This window comes from Anopheles coustani, chromosome X, assembly GCF_943734705.1.
Source record: "Anopheles coustani chromosome X, idAnoCousDA_361_x.2, whole genome shotgun sequence".
Taxonomy (NCBI): Eukaryota; Metazoa; Arthropoda; class Insecta; order Diptera; family Culicidae; genus Anopheles; species Anopheles coustani.
Genome location: NC_071290.1, coordinates 6,852,806 through 6,874,381, shown reverse-complemented (window position 1 = coordinate 6,874,381; position 21,576 = coordinate 6,852,806). Strand labels below are relative to the sequence as shown.

The 21,576-nt window shown below is 42.1% G+C and overlaps 1 protein-coding gene across 1 annotated transcript in view; it reads right to left on the bottom strand.

The window, feature by feature from the left end:
- Positions 1 to 19,497: 19,497 nt before the first annotated feature.
- The window catches only part of LOC131269124 (homeobox protein B-H1-like), a 58,706-nt gene continuing 56,627 nt past the window's right edge, over positions 19,498 to 21,576 (bottom strand). The window contains exon 3 of the mRNA XM_058271448.1: positions 19,498 to 20,134. Within this exon, the coding sequence (XP_058127431.1) occupies positions 19,498 to 20,134 (637 nt within the window). The remainder of the gene's footprint in view (positions 20,135 to 21,576) is intronic.

Sequence of the window (21,576 nt, the reverse complement as noted above, 5' to 3'; positions counted from 1 at the left end):
AGCCGAGAAAATAAAAATATTCAAATTCAAATCACAAATATTCCGGCACAGGGTGGGGAGGGGAGAAGAGGCAACAAAGAGGGCCCAGGGCTTTGCAATGTGGAAAAATGGTTTCCCGGCGAACAGTTATTTACAGAGCGAAAAGATTACAATCCGGGGACGCCTGTGTGTCAGTTCGTATGGATTGTGACGGATTCGTTACGCACCAGCCCAAGTAACATTTCCAAGACCTATTAGACTTTAACAAATTTTATCAATGTTTTAACATGGGTGTACCAAGTCCAATTGGTTTTATAGAGGTTTCTCAGCAGGCAAAATAGTTTTAACAATTTTGACATCCTTAAAACCTTTTGAGGATAGCTATAAAACCGCTCATTAAGTCTAAAATCTTAGTAGACTTGAAGAGTCTGTAAATACGCTGTTAAGTCCTTCTTAAAACTTTCTCTTAAAACCAATCAGTGATTTTTGGTCTAGAAAAGGTTTTAAGGGATGGTTTTGACAACGTTCTGTAGAGTGGGCCCTCTTACACTTAAAACGGATTTATGAAGGTTTTATCACAGCCTTTAAGATATTTTACTCTTAAGATGAGACTTAATGATGAGCATGAACAACATCGTTAGAACCATGATAAAACTTAAAATGTTACTTGGGAGGATTGCTATGTTCGAAGTACGATAAGTATATAAAACAGGATTCAGGATTTCTATTTTGGGCATAAACTATCACAAACAAAGTGTATAACACATAAAGATCTCTGAGAATATCAATCAGATACGCTCGACAATCAAACGAGTAAGTGTAGAAACATTTCTTTCTAAGTGTTCAGAACAGTGGGTTGGATTCGGTGCCTTAGCCAACAGTGTTCGCCATTGTACACGTTAGGCTTGTTGCAGAAAATGCTGTAGGATGAAGCATGGTACGAGCGAAAAACCTGAAGAGCAAAATGGAGCCGCGAACCGTGCACACTCTTCCGAGGACTGTCGCGCTCATAACCCGAATGGAGGAAACAAACCATGTTGTTGAAGCCTGCTCGCGTCCTACCCGTTTCCTTTTACCTCCCCAAGGAGTCCCCAGCAGGCCAGCTGCTCGCCTTCCCCCCCCCCCCCCTTTGTCAGGCGAGAGTCTCAACCTATCATCTACCTTATTGCACTCCGTGTTCTTTGTCCGCCAAAAGTCGAAAAATTATCTTTTATTAATAGCATTTTGGACATTTCATTCTGATGCCCAAAACCATTCGCTCCAGCTCCTTTTCCCCCCCCTCCCACCCTCTCCGGTGCGCCTTCAACGTCACCATCATCATCATCATCATCATCCACATCGTCGTCATCGCCATCCGGTGGTGTGCTGTGTTTGTTTCAATTCGATTTGTGTGGCTTCGTCTCCTGTCCAACCTCCCAACCCCCCCCCCCCCCCCACCCCCACCACCACCACTACTATCAGCGTATCGACCGGCGAGGACGACTGCATCGGTCCAACGGGGGTTGATGAGGGGTGCATATTATTTTTCGCTTTGCATGTTCGCTTTTTATTGCTTGCTCGTTTCCGACTCGATTCGTAAAAACAAGCCCTTTATCGTCGCCAATATTTCTCTCGTGTGCCTGTTTTTTGTTTTGTTTTTTGTAATATTTTTATTTGCTACTCTCCGGCACGACGGTTTTCTGCCACCCCACCCCTTAGCGGGGGGAAGGGGAGGTGGTGGGTGGGGAAAGTTTGTCCTTACGATTTTGCTCTCACGTCCGGGGACGGGGGTTTTTTTTTTCTCTCGGTTCGGTTGGTGGTAAAAGGGATGGCGAGCAACCAACTCTTCGGCGTGAAATCATGATTGAGCTGTTCGTGTAGCTGCGGAGATATTGGCCCAACGAGTGGAACGGGGGGGATGGGCAAGCGAGCCGGGAGTGTGTTCTCTTTGGCCGTTGTGTTTGGACGCTGAAATCGAGCAATGGAGCGTGGGTTCTGTTCAATTTCAGCTCGAAGCTTAAAGTCATTATTATGTGAGTTTTGCAACGCAGAACAATTATTCATACTTATCTTAGGTGCCCCGTCGTCGTTGTCCTTTTTTTGCCCGATGCGATGCAATACTACGAGGTACGGGTACGAAACGAGGCAAACGGAAACGAAAACGACGAACAACTAAAATAAACACCCATAAAACCAAAACGCAATCGAAGCGAGATGACTTCTTAAACCATAGATTAACGTTGTTTAAGAAAGGCACGCGAGATTATTCAACCGGAAAAAAGAGATATATGCTCCACTTGTTCAACAGGACACATACGCCATTTCTCAAAAAAAAAAAAAGGGCGAAGCAAACAAAACACAACGAAATGGGGGAAAAAAAATCAAAACTATGGTAATAATAATAGTAATAATAACGTGCAATGGAGTACAACGTGAAAAGTGGTGAAGAAGAAATTCAAGGAAATTCAAATGGCTCGGTACAGCCAATCGATGCCCAGCGAAAAGGGAAGGCAGTTGGAGAAGATTAAAGGAATACACAATGATGCAATGATGCGATTTCGCATGTTTTTTTCTCCCCCCTCTCGAAACTGCAGTATTCTGCAGTTTGCAAGCGAGGAGGAAATAATCGCCCACCATAGACATTACACACACGATGGGTCGTGATCAGAAGATGGCGAATGGTGGCGATGTGATGGCGGTTCTGCACAAATCGAAGATCGGACCCGGCGGGAAGCAACTGGCGAAAAGCTGGAGGTAGATAGGAGAAAATAACACTTAAACTAAGAGCAAATAAAAGTGAAACGGGTAGAGACACCAGCGTTGAAGGCAAACGAGGCGGGGGTTTGACGAGCAAATAATATACTCACGACGAGCCGGAAGGCGATCGTGGTGGTATCGTTATGAAATCGTGTTCGAAATTATATTTATATATTTTTTTTTACCATCCTTTTTAATCGCCACAAGGAGAAGGGAAGGGGAAGGGAAGGGCACGAAAATAGAAGAGCAATGTAGTGGACAGCGGGACTACTTTATGCATTTCTGCCCGACGGAAGTAGTCCGTGTTTACGGAATGGGACGATTAAACCACCACTTCGTTAATCCAGAATTGCAACAATCCGGTGTTTATAGTTTACTTACATAATAGTACACTGATATCACGTTGAATGCCAAAAACGGGTGACAGCAGAAATCAGTTCTAAAAAGTTTTTGACCCATAAATAAATGAAAATGCAACATACAATTTTTAGGAATATTTAATATAAAGTCTTTGGGAAGCTAAGTTTTAGCTGAGCCTTCAAAATCTGTCGGTTTAATACAAGTCCTAAACAAATTATATTAAAAAAGAGTGTACTAATAAAGTGGACTAAAAACGCTTGGCAGTGAACGTGTTAACACGTTGCGTACCAAGCGTTTTAGCACAACTTGTTGGTACATTTTTTTAAATTACAATTTGTTTATAACGTTTGTTAAACCGATTGTTTTCGAAGGTCAACCAAAAACTTAGCTTCCCGAAAAATTTATATAGAATATTACAATAACTTTTATGTTGCATTTTCATTTCTTTACGGGTCAAAAACTTGTTAGAACTAGAACTGCTGTCACCCATATTTGGGTGACGCGATACAGAACGTGTTAACAAGTTGCGTACCAAGCGTTTTTAGCACAATTTTTAGTACAATATTTTTAACACGTTGACTGCCAAGCGTTTTTAGCACACCTTTTTAGTACAATCTTTTTCAATATAATTTGTTTGCAACATTTATTAAACCAACGATTTTTGAAGGCTAAGCAAAAACTTACCTTCTCAATGAATTGATATAAAATATTACTATAATTTTTATGTTGCATTTTCATTTATTTATAGGTCAAAAACTTTTTAGAACTGAATTTTGCTGTCACCCACTTTTGAGTGACATGGCAGTCAACGTGTTAATTAAAATTTGTTTATAATATTTGTTAAACCGATTGTTTTCGAAGGCCTATTGCCTATGAGCCTATAGATATTAAACTATTGTACTAAAATGTGCGCTAAAACGCTTGGAAGTCAACGTGATAAAACAGTAAGGCTATAGTAACTATAAAAATGTATCCTCCCGAAAGTCTAGTTTTTGCTTTGGTGTACGAAAATGTTTGGTGAGATAAATTTGATAACCGAATTTTCTGAAAACAAAAATTTTACTAAAATGTACTAAAAAAGCGAGACAATCAACGTGCTAATGGGCAGGCATCACTTAAGGCGGTCCTTTACGCCAAACGAGCGAGAAGTTTATTCAGATTATCACCAGCTACGGATGCGATGAAGAGTATGTCGGGCGAGATGGTTCGAGATAGGGGCCCCGCGTTGATGGTTTTAAAAAATTAACTCCAACGAAACACAATTTCGCTTTGACGTAAGGGTATAAAATGATTAAATATTTTATCGTAGATTTGCCGCGCCATGAATAAAACGGTTCGGTGTTATTTTAGACGTTTTTCGTACGCATTTAAATGTATGTTCCTGTAATTTCTATCAAAATTGCCTTCGCTCGCTGTATATCTTCGGGATAAGCGCTAATAGCAGCAACATCCATACGTATACGTTACAAACGTGTGCTCCGTATCTTAACAGTGCGCTCCATTCATTTTCTCCTCGAGTTTCTTTTGATATGACTTTCTTACGAGTGAGCGCCCGAACCTTCTCCTATCTCCGAATCCCATCCTATTCACCACGCGCGAGGAAAGCCAAATAATACAGTAATAAAAAGGCAAAATATACTCCGGCCCGAGCGGGCCAACACAACACCGCACCGACGAAAAACTGTACGGAATCGTTTTTAATGTTCGCTTCGATTCGTTTTTTATGCTCTGGAGAATCGTAACCGAGATAAGGAGTATGTCGCCCGGTAAGTTATGGGTCGTCCGGTGGCCGTGTAGCCATTTTCGTCCGGGTGTGGTCGAGAGAGGGGGGGGGCGGGATGGTAGGCGCGGGGTTAAAAGAGTACACGGATGTTTGGCAGGAAGCGACAACTCTGTTCGGGCCCGACTGGCCGGGCTTGTTTTTCTGCCACTCCAGCCGAAGGTGTGGCCGCGCTGGGATGGACCTTGACGATCAGGCAGAGGACAATTCACGCTCACGTGACTGAATGAAAACAGTTCAATGACACGGGAAACAAAAGAGTAGGACTAAATTAATACGCGATGCACTTGCATCGGGAGGAAATAATTGCAAAATGTGCTGTTTTCCATTTGTTTTCCAGTCATGGACTAACTATTAGCTTAGAAGCAATAGAAAATTTAACGAATTAATTTTTCTTACTATTTTCCAATCGTTGAGTCTGATTTTTTTTATCTATGCATGCATTATTAAGCATTTTAATTTTGTTATTTAACTTTTTAACATTAGTAACTACGTACTAAGTAGTGCAATAATATATTATTAGGGTATAGGTATTACAAAAATGTATCCTTTGGGAAGCTTTGTATTTGCATGGTTTTCTAAAACCGCTTGGTTTATTTAGTTTAACAAACAAATTTTATCAAACAATATTGTACTAAAAATATGTTCCAAAAACGCTTAGCAGTCAACGTTCATAATTGAGTATTTAATCCCATCCTGGCATAAAGCCTTTCAATTATGTTTTATTATGAGTTATATTTAGAACTACTTTAACATGTTCATTGCCAAGCGTTTTTGGCACACTTTTAGTCAATAGTTTTTAATAAAATTTATTTATAACATCTATTAAACCAACAGTTTTAAGGGTTAAGCAAAGACATAGTTTACCAAAGAATTGATATTAATTATTATTATAAATTTTAATGTTTTTCATTTTCATTTTCATATTTACGAGACGAAAACTTTTTAGAACTAATGACAGCTGGCTGCACATTTAAATTGATTCGTTGCAATTGCAAATTTGTATTTTCCTTTTCTGTTTTTTTTTTTTTATCAACTGGAGATAAGCCATCGAGCGAAAACAGCAAGTTAGTGAAGCATTTTGAAATTCGTATCTACGATATATCCTTCGTTTCCTATAATGGCACTGGAAACTGCGGATCGCTGTCTTTATCGACCACATGTTTTCCTTTCGTTGGTATTGTTTCTCCTCGTTTTTGACCTCTTATGGTCATGTTTATTGTTTCAATGTCTATTCGCTGCGAAGTATCTCGGCTGCTCTTCGTATCGCCGCAGTTTGAGCTACGAAATCATAGTTATTAGGTCGATGACGATAATGAAATTACTGTTTACTGTGATTGGTGATTTCTTCTCATTCGTGCCCTCTTTGCGCACAGCTGCCTTTTGGCGGGAGGGGATTTTCATGTACCCTTTCGCGCAAATGCAATCGGTTTGAGACCTGCTTGCACGGAGCGAAAGCAAACGGAAGAGATGCATCATGCTTATTTTTTAATGATCGTTTTTTAGTTTTGTGAAACAGATGAATACTTTACCGACTGCGATCGAGGAACGAGATCGAAATAACCTAAAATTACTCTTTTTACAACCAGACAGGCTTCCATCATGTTTCCGATACGGCATTATTACTGGATGTAAGATGATGGATGTTAGCGGTGTGTTCAATCATTATGATCGGTTTTTGGAACTAATAAAGCGGTCGTAAAGAAATAAGACACATATTTTGTTCCACATTTAACTTTAAAGCAACGTATTTTAACTGAAAAAAAGTTTTGAGTCAAGAGTGCAGTGTTTTTAAAATAATGATGTACGTTTTTCCATAAAGTTTTTCATAGTTTTGGAGTGCTAAATTATCTTTCGATGTGTTGAACACGTTGACTGCAATGGCTATCATTTTTTATTGCCAGCTGTCATTAGTTCTAAAAACTTTTTGTCCCTTAAATACATGAAAATGTAACTGAAATACTATTGTAATATTTAATATCAAGGTTTTGTGAAGCTTAGGCTTTGCTTGGTCTTCAAAAACTGTTGGTTTAATAAATGTTATAAACCAATTTTATTAAAAATGGTTGTACTAAAAAACTGTGCTAAAAATGAATTGGCAGTCAACGTGTTAACACGTTGACTGCCATGTCACCCAAAAGTGGGTGACAGCAAAACTCAGTTCTAAAAAGTTGTTGACCCATTAATAAATGAAAATGCATCATACAAATTATAGTAATATTTTATCTCAATTCTTTGGGAAGCTAAGTTTTTGCATAGCCTTCAAAATTCGTTGGTTTAATAAATGTTATAAACAAATTATATTAAAAATAATTGTTCTAAAAAAGTGTTCTAAAAACGCTTGGCAGTCAACGTGTTAAAAGAAGTATGAATAAATCCATAAATTTCCACACACACACACAGTTTTCCATAGCATAGCTTCGGTGGTTGTTCGGGGAAGGATGTTCGCATGCTCTGCATGTCCCGTACCCTCCCACGTTGTTGATGATTCGTCATCGCTCGGCTTTATGGATGTGTAGTGACCCTGTCGCCCTTGTCTTGTTTTCTACTACTTCTCTGGTTTGTTTTAGTCCAATTCCTCTTAGTCGGCCGTCATCAACTTCGTTATCGATGAAAAGATATCACCAACACCAGCAACAGAGCAAGATCATTACCCATGCGCCGTGATTAACGCGCCATTGCAATCATCATGCTGCTGTTGTGTTCGATTTAATTCTCTATAATGCCTACTTCTTGCGATCCTTCCCCCGTCGAAGATGCTATTCCGCGTCTCCTTGCCCGGTAATGATGATAAATGTAGGAGGAACCTGTGAGGCTGCTGCTATTAGAATCAGCAACAAATCAAACGAGCAGCAGCAACCGACAGCAAGTTGGCGCTTACCTTGCCACTCGACGGTCTCGAAATCGAAAACGGAGCGACTCCAACACACAGTTGCCGGCCCCCCCCCCCCCCCCCCCCCCCCATCATTTGCGTCCTCTCTTAAAAGGAAATAATTATCTTACTATTTGTGTGTTTGATACTCAGAGCCACAGTTTCAAGCGATCGGAGGCGGCGGCTTCGGCACTTCTGGCCGGCTCGGAGGCCGCGTCGCGATTCAGTTTTATATTTCATCCTCAATTGCACACAAATGTAGCGGAACGCGCGAGTTTTCCACACACTTTTCCACGCCACCGCCACCGTCGGTTCGCCGCGTTCGCACGGCGCACTTTGTGTTGCGCGGCGGCAAATTTGTTCTGTTTTTCCTTACCAACCGATCGCATGCAGCCGTTTGTTGTTGTTACAGTATTATTTCAGGCTATAAACGTTTTGTTTTTCGCCGCGAGGCGTAAACAGGAACCGAAGAGCCATATATGGCGGCAAACTATAGGTTAATAAAACTAATATGTTGCTAAATTAGCTTTGCCGAACGTTTGGTTCTTTTCACCAGGTGTACGGGCGCGACAACCCGTTCGCGGGTGACAGCAGCAATCCTCATCAGTCCTCTACAAAAATGTATTAGTTCACTAATAAAGAAGTGAGCTACGATCACAACAAATATACATCTTTCTAGTATTTGCCTGCTTTCTTGAACACGTTGTTTTCAAAAAGTTTATAACCAAATTTTTCCAAAATTGATTGTACTAAAAAGGTACTAAAACAGCGTAACCCTCAACGTGTTCAGTAGAATGCATATATCGTTTTAACACGTTCCGTACCGCGTCACCAAAATATGGGTGACAGCAGTTCTAGTTCTAAAAAGTTTTTGACCCATGAATAAATGAAAATGCAACATAAAAATTATTGTAATATTTTATATTAATTTTTTGGGAAGCTTAACAAATATTATAAACAAATTTTAATTAAAAAAATAGTACTAAAAATTGTGCTAAAACGCTTGGAACGCAACGTGTTAATGACTCATTAACACGTTGACAGCCAAGCGTTTTTAGCACACTTTTTAGCACAATAGTTTTTAACAAAATTTGTGTATAACATTCAATAAACCAGCGGTTTTTGAAGACTAAACAAAAACTTAGCTTCCCAAAGAATTGATATTAAATATTACTATAATTTTAAAAATACATTTTCATTTATTTATGGGACAAAAACTTTTTAGAACTAATGACAGCTGGCTTTCAAAAATGATAGCCATGACAGTCAACATGATAACCCACAGAAAATTGGCCTGTATTTGACATTGAGAAACATGATATAATATATTTCAAATCAGCAACAATCAAAGTTATTTATTTCATGAATCTATTCGAAATCGAAAGGTGCACATAGAGACACCTTTTAGCAACTGCAACTGTTGTTTTGATGTTCGTGCATCGTTACGTTTAGATTTCGTAGCGTAACGCGTAAAGCGCAGCTTCACGCATTTGCACAACTGCATCATCAGCCGTAAAAGTGGGCGCTAGTCGTACGCTGGTGTTGCTAATTTTGTTTCCGTTTGGCGTTTATGTAGTGGCCGACCGACTGGTACAAATGTAGCACACATTGTTTCCGTGCTCGCACGTTAAACGATATGTGAGAAGCGGCGCATTTTATTTTTTTTTTACTGCCTGCTGCGTTGCATGTGTGTGGAAAAATGTTTTGCTGCCCGTCGGCAGACACTGCACCCGACTGCTTTTGTCTGTGCGCGGATGATGTTGTACCTTTTGTTATGCGTTATTACGCCCGATTATGCGCTATTTCCTAGTTTTTCATTCATTCATTTATCGACTACTGTGCATTGTTTGCCTTGCAGTCCCGAGTTTTCCGTGCGCCCCGGGGTTTTCCTGCTGCCGGAACTGCTTCGGCTGTTCGGCTTTTTGTAGGCGGCTTGATTTCCAATTCAATTTCCTTTTCATTATGTAAATCAATTCGGATGGAGAGCAATTTATTACATCCGTACAAACATCGGCGGGGTAGAAATCTTAGAGGTTTTGCCATACGTACTACGTTCGGCCACGCACTTTCGATTTTTCCTTAGCGCGTCATCACGATGGCAAACCGATTTAGGCGCGCAGTGTACATTAAAATCGACAATTGCCAACGTTCACCCCAATTTTGGTTTTCTCGAAAATGCATTACTCGGGACAAAAGTGACCGCATGGATTGATTTTTATTGAGCAGTCGATTCGTAGCGAGTACGAAAGAGTATTAACACGTTGCGTACCAAGCGTTTTAGCACAATTTTTAGTACAATTTTTCTAATTACAATTTGTTTATTATATTTGTTAAAACGATTGTTTTCGAAGGCCAAGCAAAAACTTAGCTTCCCAAAATATTTATATAAAATATTACAATAATTTTTATGTTGCATTTTCATTTATTTATAGGTCAAAAACTTTTTTGTACTAAAACTGCCGTCACCCATATTTGGGTGACGCGGTACGCAACGTGTTAATAAAGCAAATATTTAAAATGTAGTGCAAGTTTGTCCAAATACAGAGGGTGAAATGCGAAATACACCCTCTCTCCGAAAACAACATAAGCAAACATGAAAAAAAACGAGAACGTGGATTTGAATATAAATTTCATGTAAAATTTGTACAATTTGGCAATAGGGTTTTTTTATGCTTTCCGATGCAAACAGAGTGTAAAGCTGATGTGAAACGAAGTTACGGATTCACACCGAGAAAAGTTATTCTTGGCCAGAGAATTGTTTTCCCAGATATTAACGTCCGTACATATTTTATTAACAGCTTGAATAGTGTGTGGATGTTTTATTCACATCGAGAATCATCGACATTATCTTGTAGTCAGCCCTTTTCCATATCGCTAAACACTTCTTCAGCAGGTTAAACGTAAAATGTGCTCAGCATTAGCTTCTGACACATTCGTCCTTTCATGGCACGTGCGACTCATAAATTGTGGCTTGCTTCAAGTACGCTTCAATCGTTAATAATCTACTGAGAGCTCCCATTTGCTTCCTCGCTCGTTGTTGCTCTTTTCTATCCATGACTAATACACCCTTTTAACGTTAAAAAGCGTAACGTTAGACCCGCGTTAGCGGTGCTTTCAACTTCGATAGTGTTTTCTAAACACGCGGGTCACCCATTTCGCGGGTGACAGCAGCCCCTTACCCTAATATAGTAGTGCACGTATATAGAATAAGGATATAGTAACTACAAAAACGTTTCCTCTGAGAAGTTTAATATTTGACTGCCACGGTGTTTTAGTACATAATTTTAGTACAATAGTTTTTGACAAAGTTTTGTAACACAGTTTATTGATCCAACGGTTTTTGCTTAACACGTTGGCTGCCAAGCGTTTTTAGTACACTTTATTAGTACAACCGTTTTCGAAGGGCAAGCAAAGTCTTAGCTTGCTTGTTTTTAATATTACCACAGTTTTTATGTTCCATGTTCATTTATTTATGGGTCAACAACTTTTTAGAACTAATTGCTGCTGTCACCCACTTCTAGGTGACATGGCAGTCAACGTGTTAATTAAGCAAAACCTACGCATGCCAAAGGATACATTCTGCTAATTATTATAGCCTACTACTATGTAAGCCCGCTGGTATATCACGTTGACTGATAGCGCTTTTAGTACACCTTTTTAGTACATCTTTTTAAAATAAAATTTATGTATAACTTTTATTAAAACAACGGTTTTTGAAGGCCAAGCAAAGACTTAGCTTTCCAAAGAACTTGTTTTTAATATTACTTTACTCTTCTACTTTTTAATATTACTATATTACTTCTACTCTTCTGAACGTCTATATGTCGGTTATCTTTCTTATTACAAAAGTATCTAAGAGATTTCAATTAAATTCTTTTGATATTTGTTGTAAAGCGATATAATCGGTTTTTTCCACCTGAATTGCGATTCTTTCATAGTAACGATGTAAAGCTACGAACACATGGAACCTATGTTGTCGGTAAAGTGCTCTGACAACCTATTGTTCCTATCATGATAGCATGTCACCAGTTTTCCTGCTCTACCGGATCGATTTGGACGAATGATAAATGTTATTACCCTTCAACTGCGCATACCTCCCGAGGATGTTCGCCTCGTGTAAATATTTCGATGCCTTATTTCACTCCATCCGGGGAAGCTGCAAATCCTTTTACCCCCGGGGGCTGCTCGAGGGCTCAAATGAGCTATCTCTTTTGTAACAAGAGCGATCCTCGCAAATTGGCCGGTTTTACAACCCACCGGTTAGGTCGGATTCGAGCTGACCGCCGATAAAAATGGTGACATGTTGTTGCAACGCTTAGCTGGATACCCCGTTCGGGGTGTACATATGGCCCGCTTCAGCTAGTCGCTTATCGGCGCATCTGGGAAACAGAACGCAAAGCCAGCTCGCAAAGTAGGTGTAGATAGAAATCACGCTCGTGATTGCTATCGGTATCCTGGCCGCATCGCATCCGGTTCCGCATGCCGTCCCTGTTCGCAGCGGGCCGATGACTAGGGGAGGGAGCGGGAGGCAGTGTTGTTAAACCGTTTTCGTCATAAAATGTGTGCAACACCACGCTTCAACGCAAGAACGCGAATTCAATCCCTCTACGCCGAGGAGTAAACAAATTAGGAGACGTACAATATAAACCAATAAAACATAAATCAGTGGAAAAGTGAAACAGGGGGAGCGGGGGAAGGGAGGGAGGGAGGAGGCGGCAGCAGCAGCAGCGGGGCGGACAAAAGAAAGCACAAAAGGAAAAGCACATTAACAGACTCCGGAGACGTGGTAGAACTAAAATGTGCCTAATCCGCACTTCTATTATGTCCCTGCTCGGCGGGAAACCGTTTCTAACAACTAGCAAAATTGGCTTTCTTGCTCGCAGCATACCGCTTTCAGTTCGCTTATCCCATTAGTCCGTTCCGCCACCACCACCACCACCACCACCACCACCACCACCATCACCACCACCGGAAAATAAATCGCATCGAGGCGAGCGAACAAAGGGAAAAATTTAGCTCGCCAACCCACCACCCACCCCCCCGCCCGGGCTCATCCGTGTGGCATCCTTCGCACTAATCCATCCACCTCACCCTCCCAACCTCCCCCTTCAGCCGGCTTTTCCCCCTTTCCCGCGGCAATCAGATTGTGCCCGGGGATAATTCGAGAGGGGGAATATCATGCGAAGATAATTCATCTAATACGTCCCATATTAAGTGCTAATAAATAACAATAACAATTTCATTTAATTTCCATCACCCCAAGCTTCCTGCTTCCGTCCGCGGCCGTCGCACCAGCCAGTGTTCCGCCGCGCGCGTCCTTCTGGCCCCCGTTTTCGGGAGGGTTGGCTTCGGCTTTTTCCTAGAGTCCCGAGCGCCGATTGTAATGCGAGGAGGATGATTGCGTACATCATGTCGTACAGGATATCCTTGCCGAGGCTGTGCGTGTGCGAGTGAATATGGATACGCTCATTTTCGGCAGAGAGGGGGACCGTACATTAGCGTGAAGCATCAAAGGAATATATAATTGAGTTGATTTTTAAATCATTCCCTTTCCGGTTCATTCTTCAAACAAGCAGTTTTTTCGTGGTACCCCTCTCTCTCTCTCTCTCTCGCTCACTCTTGCTCGCTATGTTTATCTCTTTCGTGCTTTTTTTTCCCTCCCCTTCCCACACTCACATACTCACACGTGCGAACAAACTTCTTCGTTTTTCCCAAACGGCAAGGCGCAGTAATGTGTTTTTGGCGAACGGCAGACCAAAACCACAACCGAAAGCCGGGTGGAAAATCCGCAAAGGCGAATTTCGTGCCGAAAAGCAAGTCCTCTCGACCCGACGACGACGACGACGACGACGACGTACGGTCGTCGGCTGTCGCAAGCAATCATTAGTCCTTCGCACGTAGGAAGGGGAAGGAGTTTCTTTAGCCGGAAAACTTCTTTCCGCACAACAATAGGAACAATCATTTCGTATTAATCTTGTTTGGGCATGACTTCAAACACCACCCTCTCTCTCTCTCTCGAGGCTCATTTGATCGTCCGATCGACCGGGAGGGGTGAAGGTTTCGAACGAAGGGACGGTTTAATGCCATTATCATAACAACATTCTCGCATCTCGGTGTGTTCCTCCTTCCCCCCCGGATCCCGAATCCCTCAATCGCCCACTCCGAACGACATGTTCGGAGCACGGATCCGATCCGAGCTTTGTTTTCCTTGCGGTCGGAGCAACAACTGATGTGCAAGCAAGATGTGTTCAGGGTGCGCTTCCAAAACTCGCATGCTTCCACTTTTTGCCAGTATTTCGCTTATGCGAGAATAGAAAGCAATTAGAGGCCATCAAGACACACTTTCGTGCAGTTCCCTACGTCAAACATAATAAAGTTGAAGGAAAACATTAGAAGGAAAGCAGAATGAGGCCACCAACATGCAAAATCGGCAGTGAAAGTAACAACCACACCGGAAAAGTCCTGCCCGAAAAAGGGCGAGAAAATCGAAAAAAAAGGTTGTCGCAGAAAAGGTGAAAAACGGTGACGAACACACGCACACACACACACACACTAGCCACAAAGTGCCCAAATTGAGTAGAGCGGCCACTTGAAGAAATGGTAATAAATCAGAAACCCAGCCCAGTGGGGGATAAGAGCGAGCCCGAAGGAAAAGGTGATGGAAAACACTAATGATACGCTACTTATAATTCACCAAAAAAAAAAAAAAAAAGGAGATGGTACAGGTAAGCGAGACGGCGTGCGGCGGTTCGGAAAAGCCAAGGCGGAGTGAGCGAACGAGCGGAGGGTTGATCAAATCAAATCAAATGGATTGTGAGCCGGCGGGCGCAGGAGGGGTGAGCAATTGCGAACAACGCACCCGGGTGGATCCGAACAAAAACAGAATAAAAAAACGAAAGAAAAGGGCCTCGATAAAAACACACACGGAAAACCAAAACCAATAAGCTGAACAGCAACCAACAAACTCCCCTGTCAAATGTAAACAGCTCCCGTTGTAACGGAAAAGCAAATCCACGGTAGCGCCTTTTTCGGTGGGTAAAAACCGCCTAAGGACTTCCTCGCTGCTTTATGAAACAGAGCAAACGGAAAAAAAGAGGGAGATAGAGGGTGAGCAAGTGTGAACACCATTCGGGAAAATTCGGAGACAAATAGTGCGCGAGTGAGCAGCGATAGATGATATAAAAGTGAGCAAAAGCGCGAAGGAGAATGAGAAAAAGATAGATAGATAGACAGAGAAAAAGAGAAAGAGAGAGAAGAAAAGAGAGAGGAGAAAAAGAGAGAACGATGGCAGAAATGCTACGAATGTTTTCCGACTTGCGCGGGAAAATCTTGTTTTAGGGAAAAATGGAATCCAGGAGGTGATGAAAAAATCCCTTCGGACCAGCGCAATGAATATGGTAAATAATAATCGAAAACAGCTATTACTTGTCTTTCTCATGTGCGCCCAAGTGCGCAGAGGGGTCGAGAGGGGTGAACGAAAGTGGGAAGTCGAGAGCGTGATTAGAGGGGAGTTTGCGGTAACGTGAAGCGTGAATAACACCCCTTAAATTATGAGTTTGACTAATAAACTTAGGCTAGGCTGAGCCGCTGATGTTTGTGAAGTGGATCACTCGCTGCCTTGCGTTCGCTGGCTCCTTCTGTCCGTGGCGAATTTCGAGTCCCTTCCTCTCTTTCTCTCTCTCTCTCTCTCTCTCTTTTGCTCGTTCGCACCCTGCATCCACGCCTTGTGTACATAGAAATACACACTTTCGGTCCATTTCATCCTTCCCTTCGCGCGAAAACCCCTTTTTGTGGAAAGCCATCTGCGGAGCCAATTGAGTGCACTTTTCACATTCCACCCCTCTGCCGTGCTATTCTCCCCGAGGGGTTTCTCCCGAGTCGAGGGGTTTTCGTCGAGTGTCGATTGTGATGAGAGTGTTGAATAGCAATTAACTCTTACATGGGTTTGTGAATGTGACAAACATCCTGCTGCGCGCTGGTACAATGTGGACGCGTTTTGATTGGATTGTGTCCTGCAAAATATTTCAAAAACTTACAACTATTTAAATAAACAGTTTCAATTCCGATGGCAATATGGGTATCGGGATTGATTACATAATAATGCTCTTGAAAAGTGTATTAAAGATCTTAAAGTGATAAAATCAGCTTTTGGAATACTGAAAATTCAAACTAAAAAACCACGGAAAGGAAAACAGGAAATGTTTTTGGTTTGCAAAATCGAAACGACTCTACTTGAGATTGCAAACCTACCAAAAGCGAGGAACGCTAAGTACAGCAAACAATTCTACCAAACCCTCAAACATTCTTGATCATCTCGATTGTCCATATGTCTATATATCGTGTTTATGCCGGTGGAAATACTCACACGATTTCAAGACTGTTTTTGCCGTCGGAAATCGGTATAAGCTTGTTGTTAGCTGGTTCTAGGTGTTAAACGTATGAGAGAAGAGAAACTGGGCACAAATATATCATGAGAAGTAAGTAACAGATCTATTAAGAGAAGAAAGTGTCAATAATATAGATAGAGATAGTTTCATTTAAAATATTAATGCGAAATGATAAACTAAACAAGGAAACATATAAATAGCCTACCAACCTATGCTAGAGATTATAAATGGTAACTAGACACTTGAAAGTCTAATTTGGTAACGTGCTTTTGCTGCTGTAGCATTGTTTTTGAGTGAAATGTACAACATTTGATCGCAGTACTAATAGAAACTATTGGAAGGAGTAGAATAAGATTACAAAAATCTCGGAACCAAGAGATGTTGACCCCTTGAACATTATCCTTAAACATTGCCAAGAATGAACCAAAGCACAAATACTTCAATTTTGTTCAAACCTTCCATTACTTTTTCCATTACTTTTTCTTTCGTTTTCCATGATGTGCAGAAATAAACCAAAGTATGCGAAAATGGTACATTTTTCATTAATAGTTTATTTTCATGATTAATTTGTTTCGCTTCTCAACGTCATCTGGTATTTATATTTTGGGGGAAGGGGGGATGAGTTTTATGAGTTGATAATGAACGAAGTTGTATATACATGATGTGTTCATAGTTTCCAATAAGCTTCCGTACTGGTGTTCTTCAACCAAAAACTGTGATGATCCCGCTATCGGTGAGTTGTACTGGGGATCTTTCTTTTGCTTAACAACAAGGAATGTCGCTTTAATCGTGTCTGAGCCTCTCTACAGTCGATCGCTGTTAAAATTCCACGTAATCGGAAGGTTATTTTCTCGAACGATTATTCTCTAAACAATGAAAGCGGTAAAGAAAACAGGGGTTGATCATTTGACACCATTCGACATTTGACTTGCTTTCGTTGTGCTGCGTAGCAACTTTGACAGCGCTATCTTGTTCTAGTGTAACGAACGGGTCTGTAGGAATGATCAGTACCGCAACTTATTGGACACACCATGCACCCCATCGAGATGCCGGCGACCGCAGCGTTAAACGGAGTCTTGCGCGAGTGCTGCAAATCAAAGCGAAAAAGTAAAACAACTTATGCGGTTCCTTAAATTTTTAACGAGTCGAAGATGCGAAGGTGACCGGTAGATTCTACCCTTACACCCCCCCGATGTCCACGTGTACCTCTGTTCCATTCCTAGCGCTATCAATTCCTGCTACTGTTTGGGATGAGAGGTCAGCGGTTTGTCTATGATTAATCACTTATGTTGTAAAACTCATTAAGTATCTTATTTTCGTTATTATTGGAACAGCGAATTGTGGGACAGCTACGATCTCTGTGTTGCAATTCTAGGCTCCTATCATATCCGCATATATCTGACAAGACTTCACACCCATGCCGACTATAATGTGTTCGTTTGTGTTCGTTTGTGTTGCTTTCTGCTCAGCGGCAGACAAGTTTGCTTGAAAGTGTCGATTTTGGGGAAGTTTTGCCTTATCGGTGTTTTTAATCGTAGCTTCTTTGCTTTCACTTTGCTAGTAGGACCGGGTTGAATTGGTTGCAATTATAAATTTCACGTCCGTTTTTTTTTGTGAAGCTGCGATTTAAGTTTGCATTGGTTCAACGTCACAAACTATTTACAATTCCATAACTATCTATAAAGCTTACATTCACTGCTCATCTTTGATTTAAGATTTTTACTTACTTCTTAATAGTTTTCGCACATCGCAAAACATCGGTTGATGTGGACAACTCGTTGTCCGGCTTGCTGCATTATCTATTATTATTTGAATTCAATATCATTACTTTGTTCTTCCGGCTTACTTCGCTTGACGTTTATTCATATCTACGATCTAAGCATAAAACTGAAGTATAATTGATTCTCTTAAATATATATTTTTATGATTGTTTATTACGTCCAGTATTTTTTTTTTTTGCTCCACTTCTTCCTTTTCATTAGTTCCTTAGGATTATGCTGTTTTGTTTCGGTGTTTTCTTCTCTTTTTCAATAATTGTTTTGCTTTCATTTATAAATAATAACTAAGAATTATTTACCAGTCACAGAAGCAAAACTAATAATTTGTTTAATTTTGCTCGCTTGCTTACTTCTCTACGTCGCTTTGTGTTTTTTCCGTTTTTCTGTTATCGTTATTAAAAGTTATTGTTTACTTTTTCTTTTAAGATGTTTGTAATCACACATTAACTTTACTGTACTGTTTACTCCTTTGATGCTCGATATCCTTTGTGAGTTTACTCGTTTGAATAAATTAATAAATGTCCAAGCTCCTGCCACGTCCTGCCCAAAGGTTCGGCGTTCAAAGTAATGCGCGCTGATGGTGCATCTAATACTGGTGTATATTTTCTGGTGCGCCGATTTGAAGCATCTCTCCACCGTAGTCTCATCGCCTCTCATATGGGGGTAAAAGGCATCCATTGCTGGTGCCGTGGTATCAGTTTCCAATAAAATAGGACAAATTTAAAAATAGTTTCAAATGTCTTGTAATCTTGCTGGAGTTAGCAAGTTCAGGGACTGAGGAAGGCATCTTTATTTCGAACTATTTGAAGTATGCGCGTTCAGGCAGAATCATATGAGCTGGAATTTAATTTAAATACTACTTGCTACTGATCATTCATCACTGGATTGCATTTGGACAAACGCATTCGATCTTTTTCTCCGGTTTATGTTTTCGTGCCGCGCATTTTCGTTTTAATATCAACTCTGCCATCCAGATAGGGATTGTGCTACTTTTGTACCTACCATTTTGCACAACCATTTTGATTGGCACAAAGAAAACGAAACTGTGTTTAAATTTTTCCAGCAATACATGTTAGATTGTGCACAAGCTTTGTCCATCTTGTGCGAGTAAGCAAGTTTGCTGCAGAGCTCGGAGTGAACCTACGCTGCTTGTTTTTGACACGACAGTATTGATTAATCTTATGGAGTCTTCTTTGATTGACAAGCTTTTGTTAGACACAGGTGATCAACGTTTTAATAACTCTGGGTTCAAGTGGCAGCCAAGAGTGTGAGCAGTGAGCAGAAACTGCGTGAGGGATGAGACACCAGTTGCCTCCAGACAGGAGTAGTTGAATTGAACTAGGAAGATCTCACAGTATCTCCTCTACACTTTTGATCATGATCGGAATTCACCGAATAGATTTGATTTCGTGTCTTCAGAGGTAGATAAAAAGTCGATGGCGTAGAGCTCTCACGTCTACGTAGAGAATGACGGGCGGTTGTCTGGAGCCGGAGTTGAAGTTGGACTTACTTAGATTTGCGGCGCTCTTGCCAGAAGAAGAAGTTCAGATTCCAGGTGTGATTGGGATGTGGCCGGAGTGTCGATGCGGGACATCGTTTAGTCTTTCAGACCTGAATGTTCTCATCCTCGTCCTCACTGTCGGGCGGGTTGCTCAGAGCGCGTCCGGGTGGACTGCCGGGGTTCAGCGTCGGACTGGGAGTCCGTCGCGCTTGACTACTTAGACTATTGTTGCTGCTACCGCCGCCGAAAGAATTCCCATGGCCTGCTGTAAGGGCACCCTCACCGGTACCCCCGCTACCACCTACTCCGCCCCCAACCGGGGTGCTTCCGTCGCGCCCCGGAACACCCGGGCCAGCACCGGGAGCCTGATGTTGCTGGGCTGCTGCCGCCGCCTGCTGCGCACTGCTCGCCTGGTAGTAGCTGCTGAGCGTCGACAGTGAGCTGGAGGCCGACAGGTGAGGGAACGGACCGCTCGGACCTGGAATCGTGTTGAGAGCGCCGAGGCCTGGTACGCCCGGGTAGATCCGGTAGGGCAGGGGTTTCTGGAGTGCTGCGGCGGCGGCCGCATGCCGGTAGTACGCATCAACCGCACTCTGGGGTGTTCCGGGCGGTCCGGACTGGGTCGGGTACGGCCAGCCACCGATGTACGGAGGTCCACCGTACAACCGCTGGAAGGCTGCATAATTGCCCGCCTCAGCTAGCAACTCCAACCCGACGGCTGTTTGTCGTTTCCACTTGGTTCTAGAAAGAAATAGGAAAGGAAAACGTCAATATCCGCTGGAATTCACGTGGAACTCAATAACTATTCCCCTCTATCAGGATATCAGTTATCAGAACTTTATCACATATGCCTTCAGCTACGTAACTCAACAGGTGTAACTCAATAACTACTTCTGTCTATCAGTATATCAGATATTAGGGCTTTATCAAAATATGCTAGCAGGTGTAACTCGACAACAATTCATTGTTTATCAGGATATCAGATATCAGGACATATCGTCAGAATGTGGCTGCAGGTATATTCGTTACATCAAAGTCGCATGCTCCAAATTAAGTCATGTCTATTCCACACTTTGCGCCAAGCAGGAACCAGAATTCGTACAGGTTGGGTTCGCTAATGTGCTGAGCCTACTGTCACTGTTCCGCCTTTATTATTTCTTCGTAGTTCGGCGCCTACATGATATTTAGCAAAGTTTTGAGAAGACGTAGACAGTTTTTTGCGAATTATATATTTTCCCATTAATCTGTGAACATCATCATCAAAAGATCATTTGGGCGGTGGGTTTGTGTGTGATGAGTTCCTGTGCCCGTGACTTTGGAGACCTCTGGAGCCGGACGTGAAGATGTCCGCAGCTACCACGAGCCACAACATTAAGACGCCTTCGCACGCATGGTTACCCTTCGCCGGAACTGGCTCATTACGGTTCCTATTTACCTCTTGATATTCATGACCCTTTGACTCCCAACGACTCCCTCACTCGGCGGATCTATTTCCCTTCTGGCTCTATCCCTTCTCGCTTCCCATACACCTTCGTACCGCCCTAACCGAACCATTCCCTTGCATCCTAATAGCAACTAAACACGACACATACCGAAGGCATTGGCAGCGTTTTGTTCGAGAGCAGAAGACGAGAAGACAAGAAAAAAATAAACTGCACGCTCGCGTTCTCTTGCAGCTGGATGAGTGCATTTCTTTTTGCCTTCCAACACTTGCCCAACGCTCCTGGCATGTTCTAATCCATGGTCCGCTGGTGTATTTTAACTATATATATATATATACACACACCTCATCTGCACTTACACTCCGCTGCGTCGTCTTCTTTCGCCTTCCAATTTTTTTTTCTCCTGTTCCCGGTTTTGTTTTGTTCACTGTTACGTGGCAATTATGAGTCGGAACATTCCCCACAGGCCTTAATTGTTGCCGTACACCTAACATCGACGGGCTTAAGATAAGCAGCGGTGGCGGCGGCCCTGAGTAGGTTGTAGCAAGCGACATCAAGCTACCACCATTCGGACGGAGATGGACCGTGAAATGAAGCGAACGGCGCGCAAAAGTTGCCGCTCTTCTTTATCGGGGGACACCGATCACCGCACCGAGGCTCTCTCCGGCCGGCATCGAGCATGTGGATGTAGATGAAAGGACAGCAGATATACCATAGGGTCATGACCACGTGATATGAATT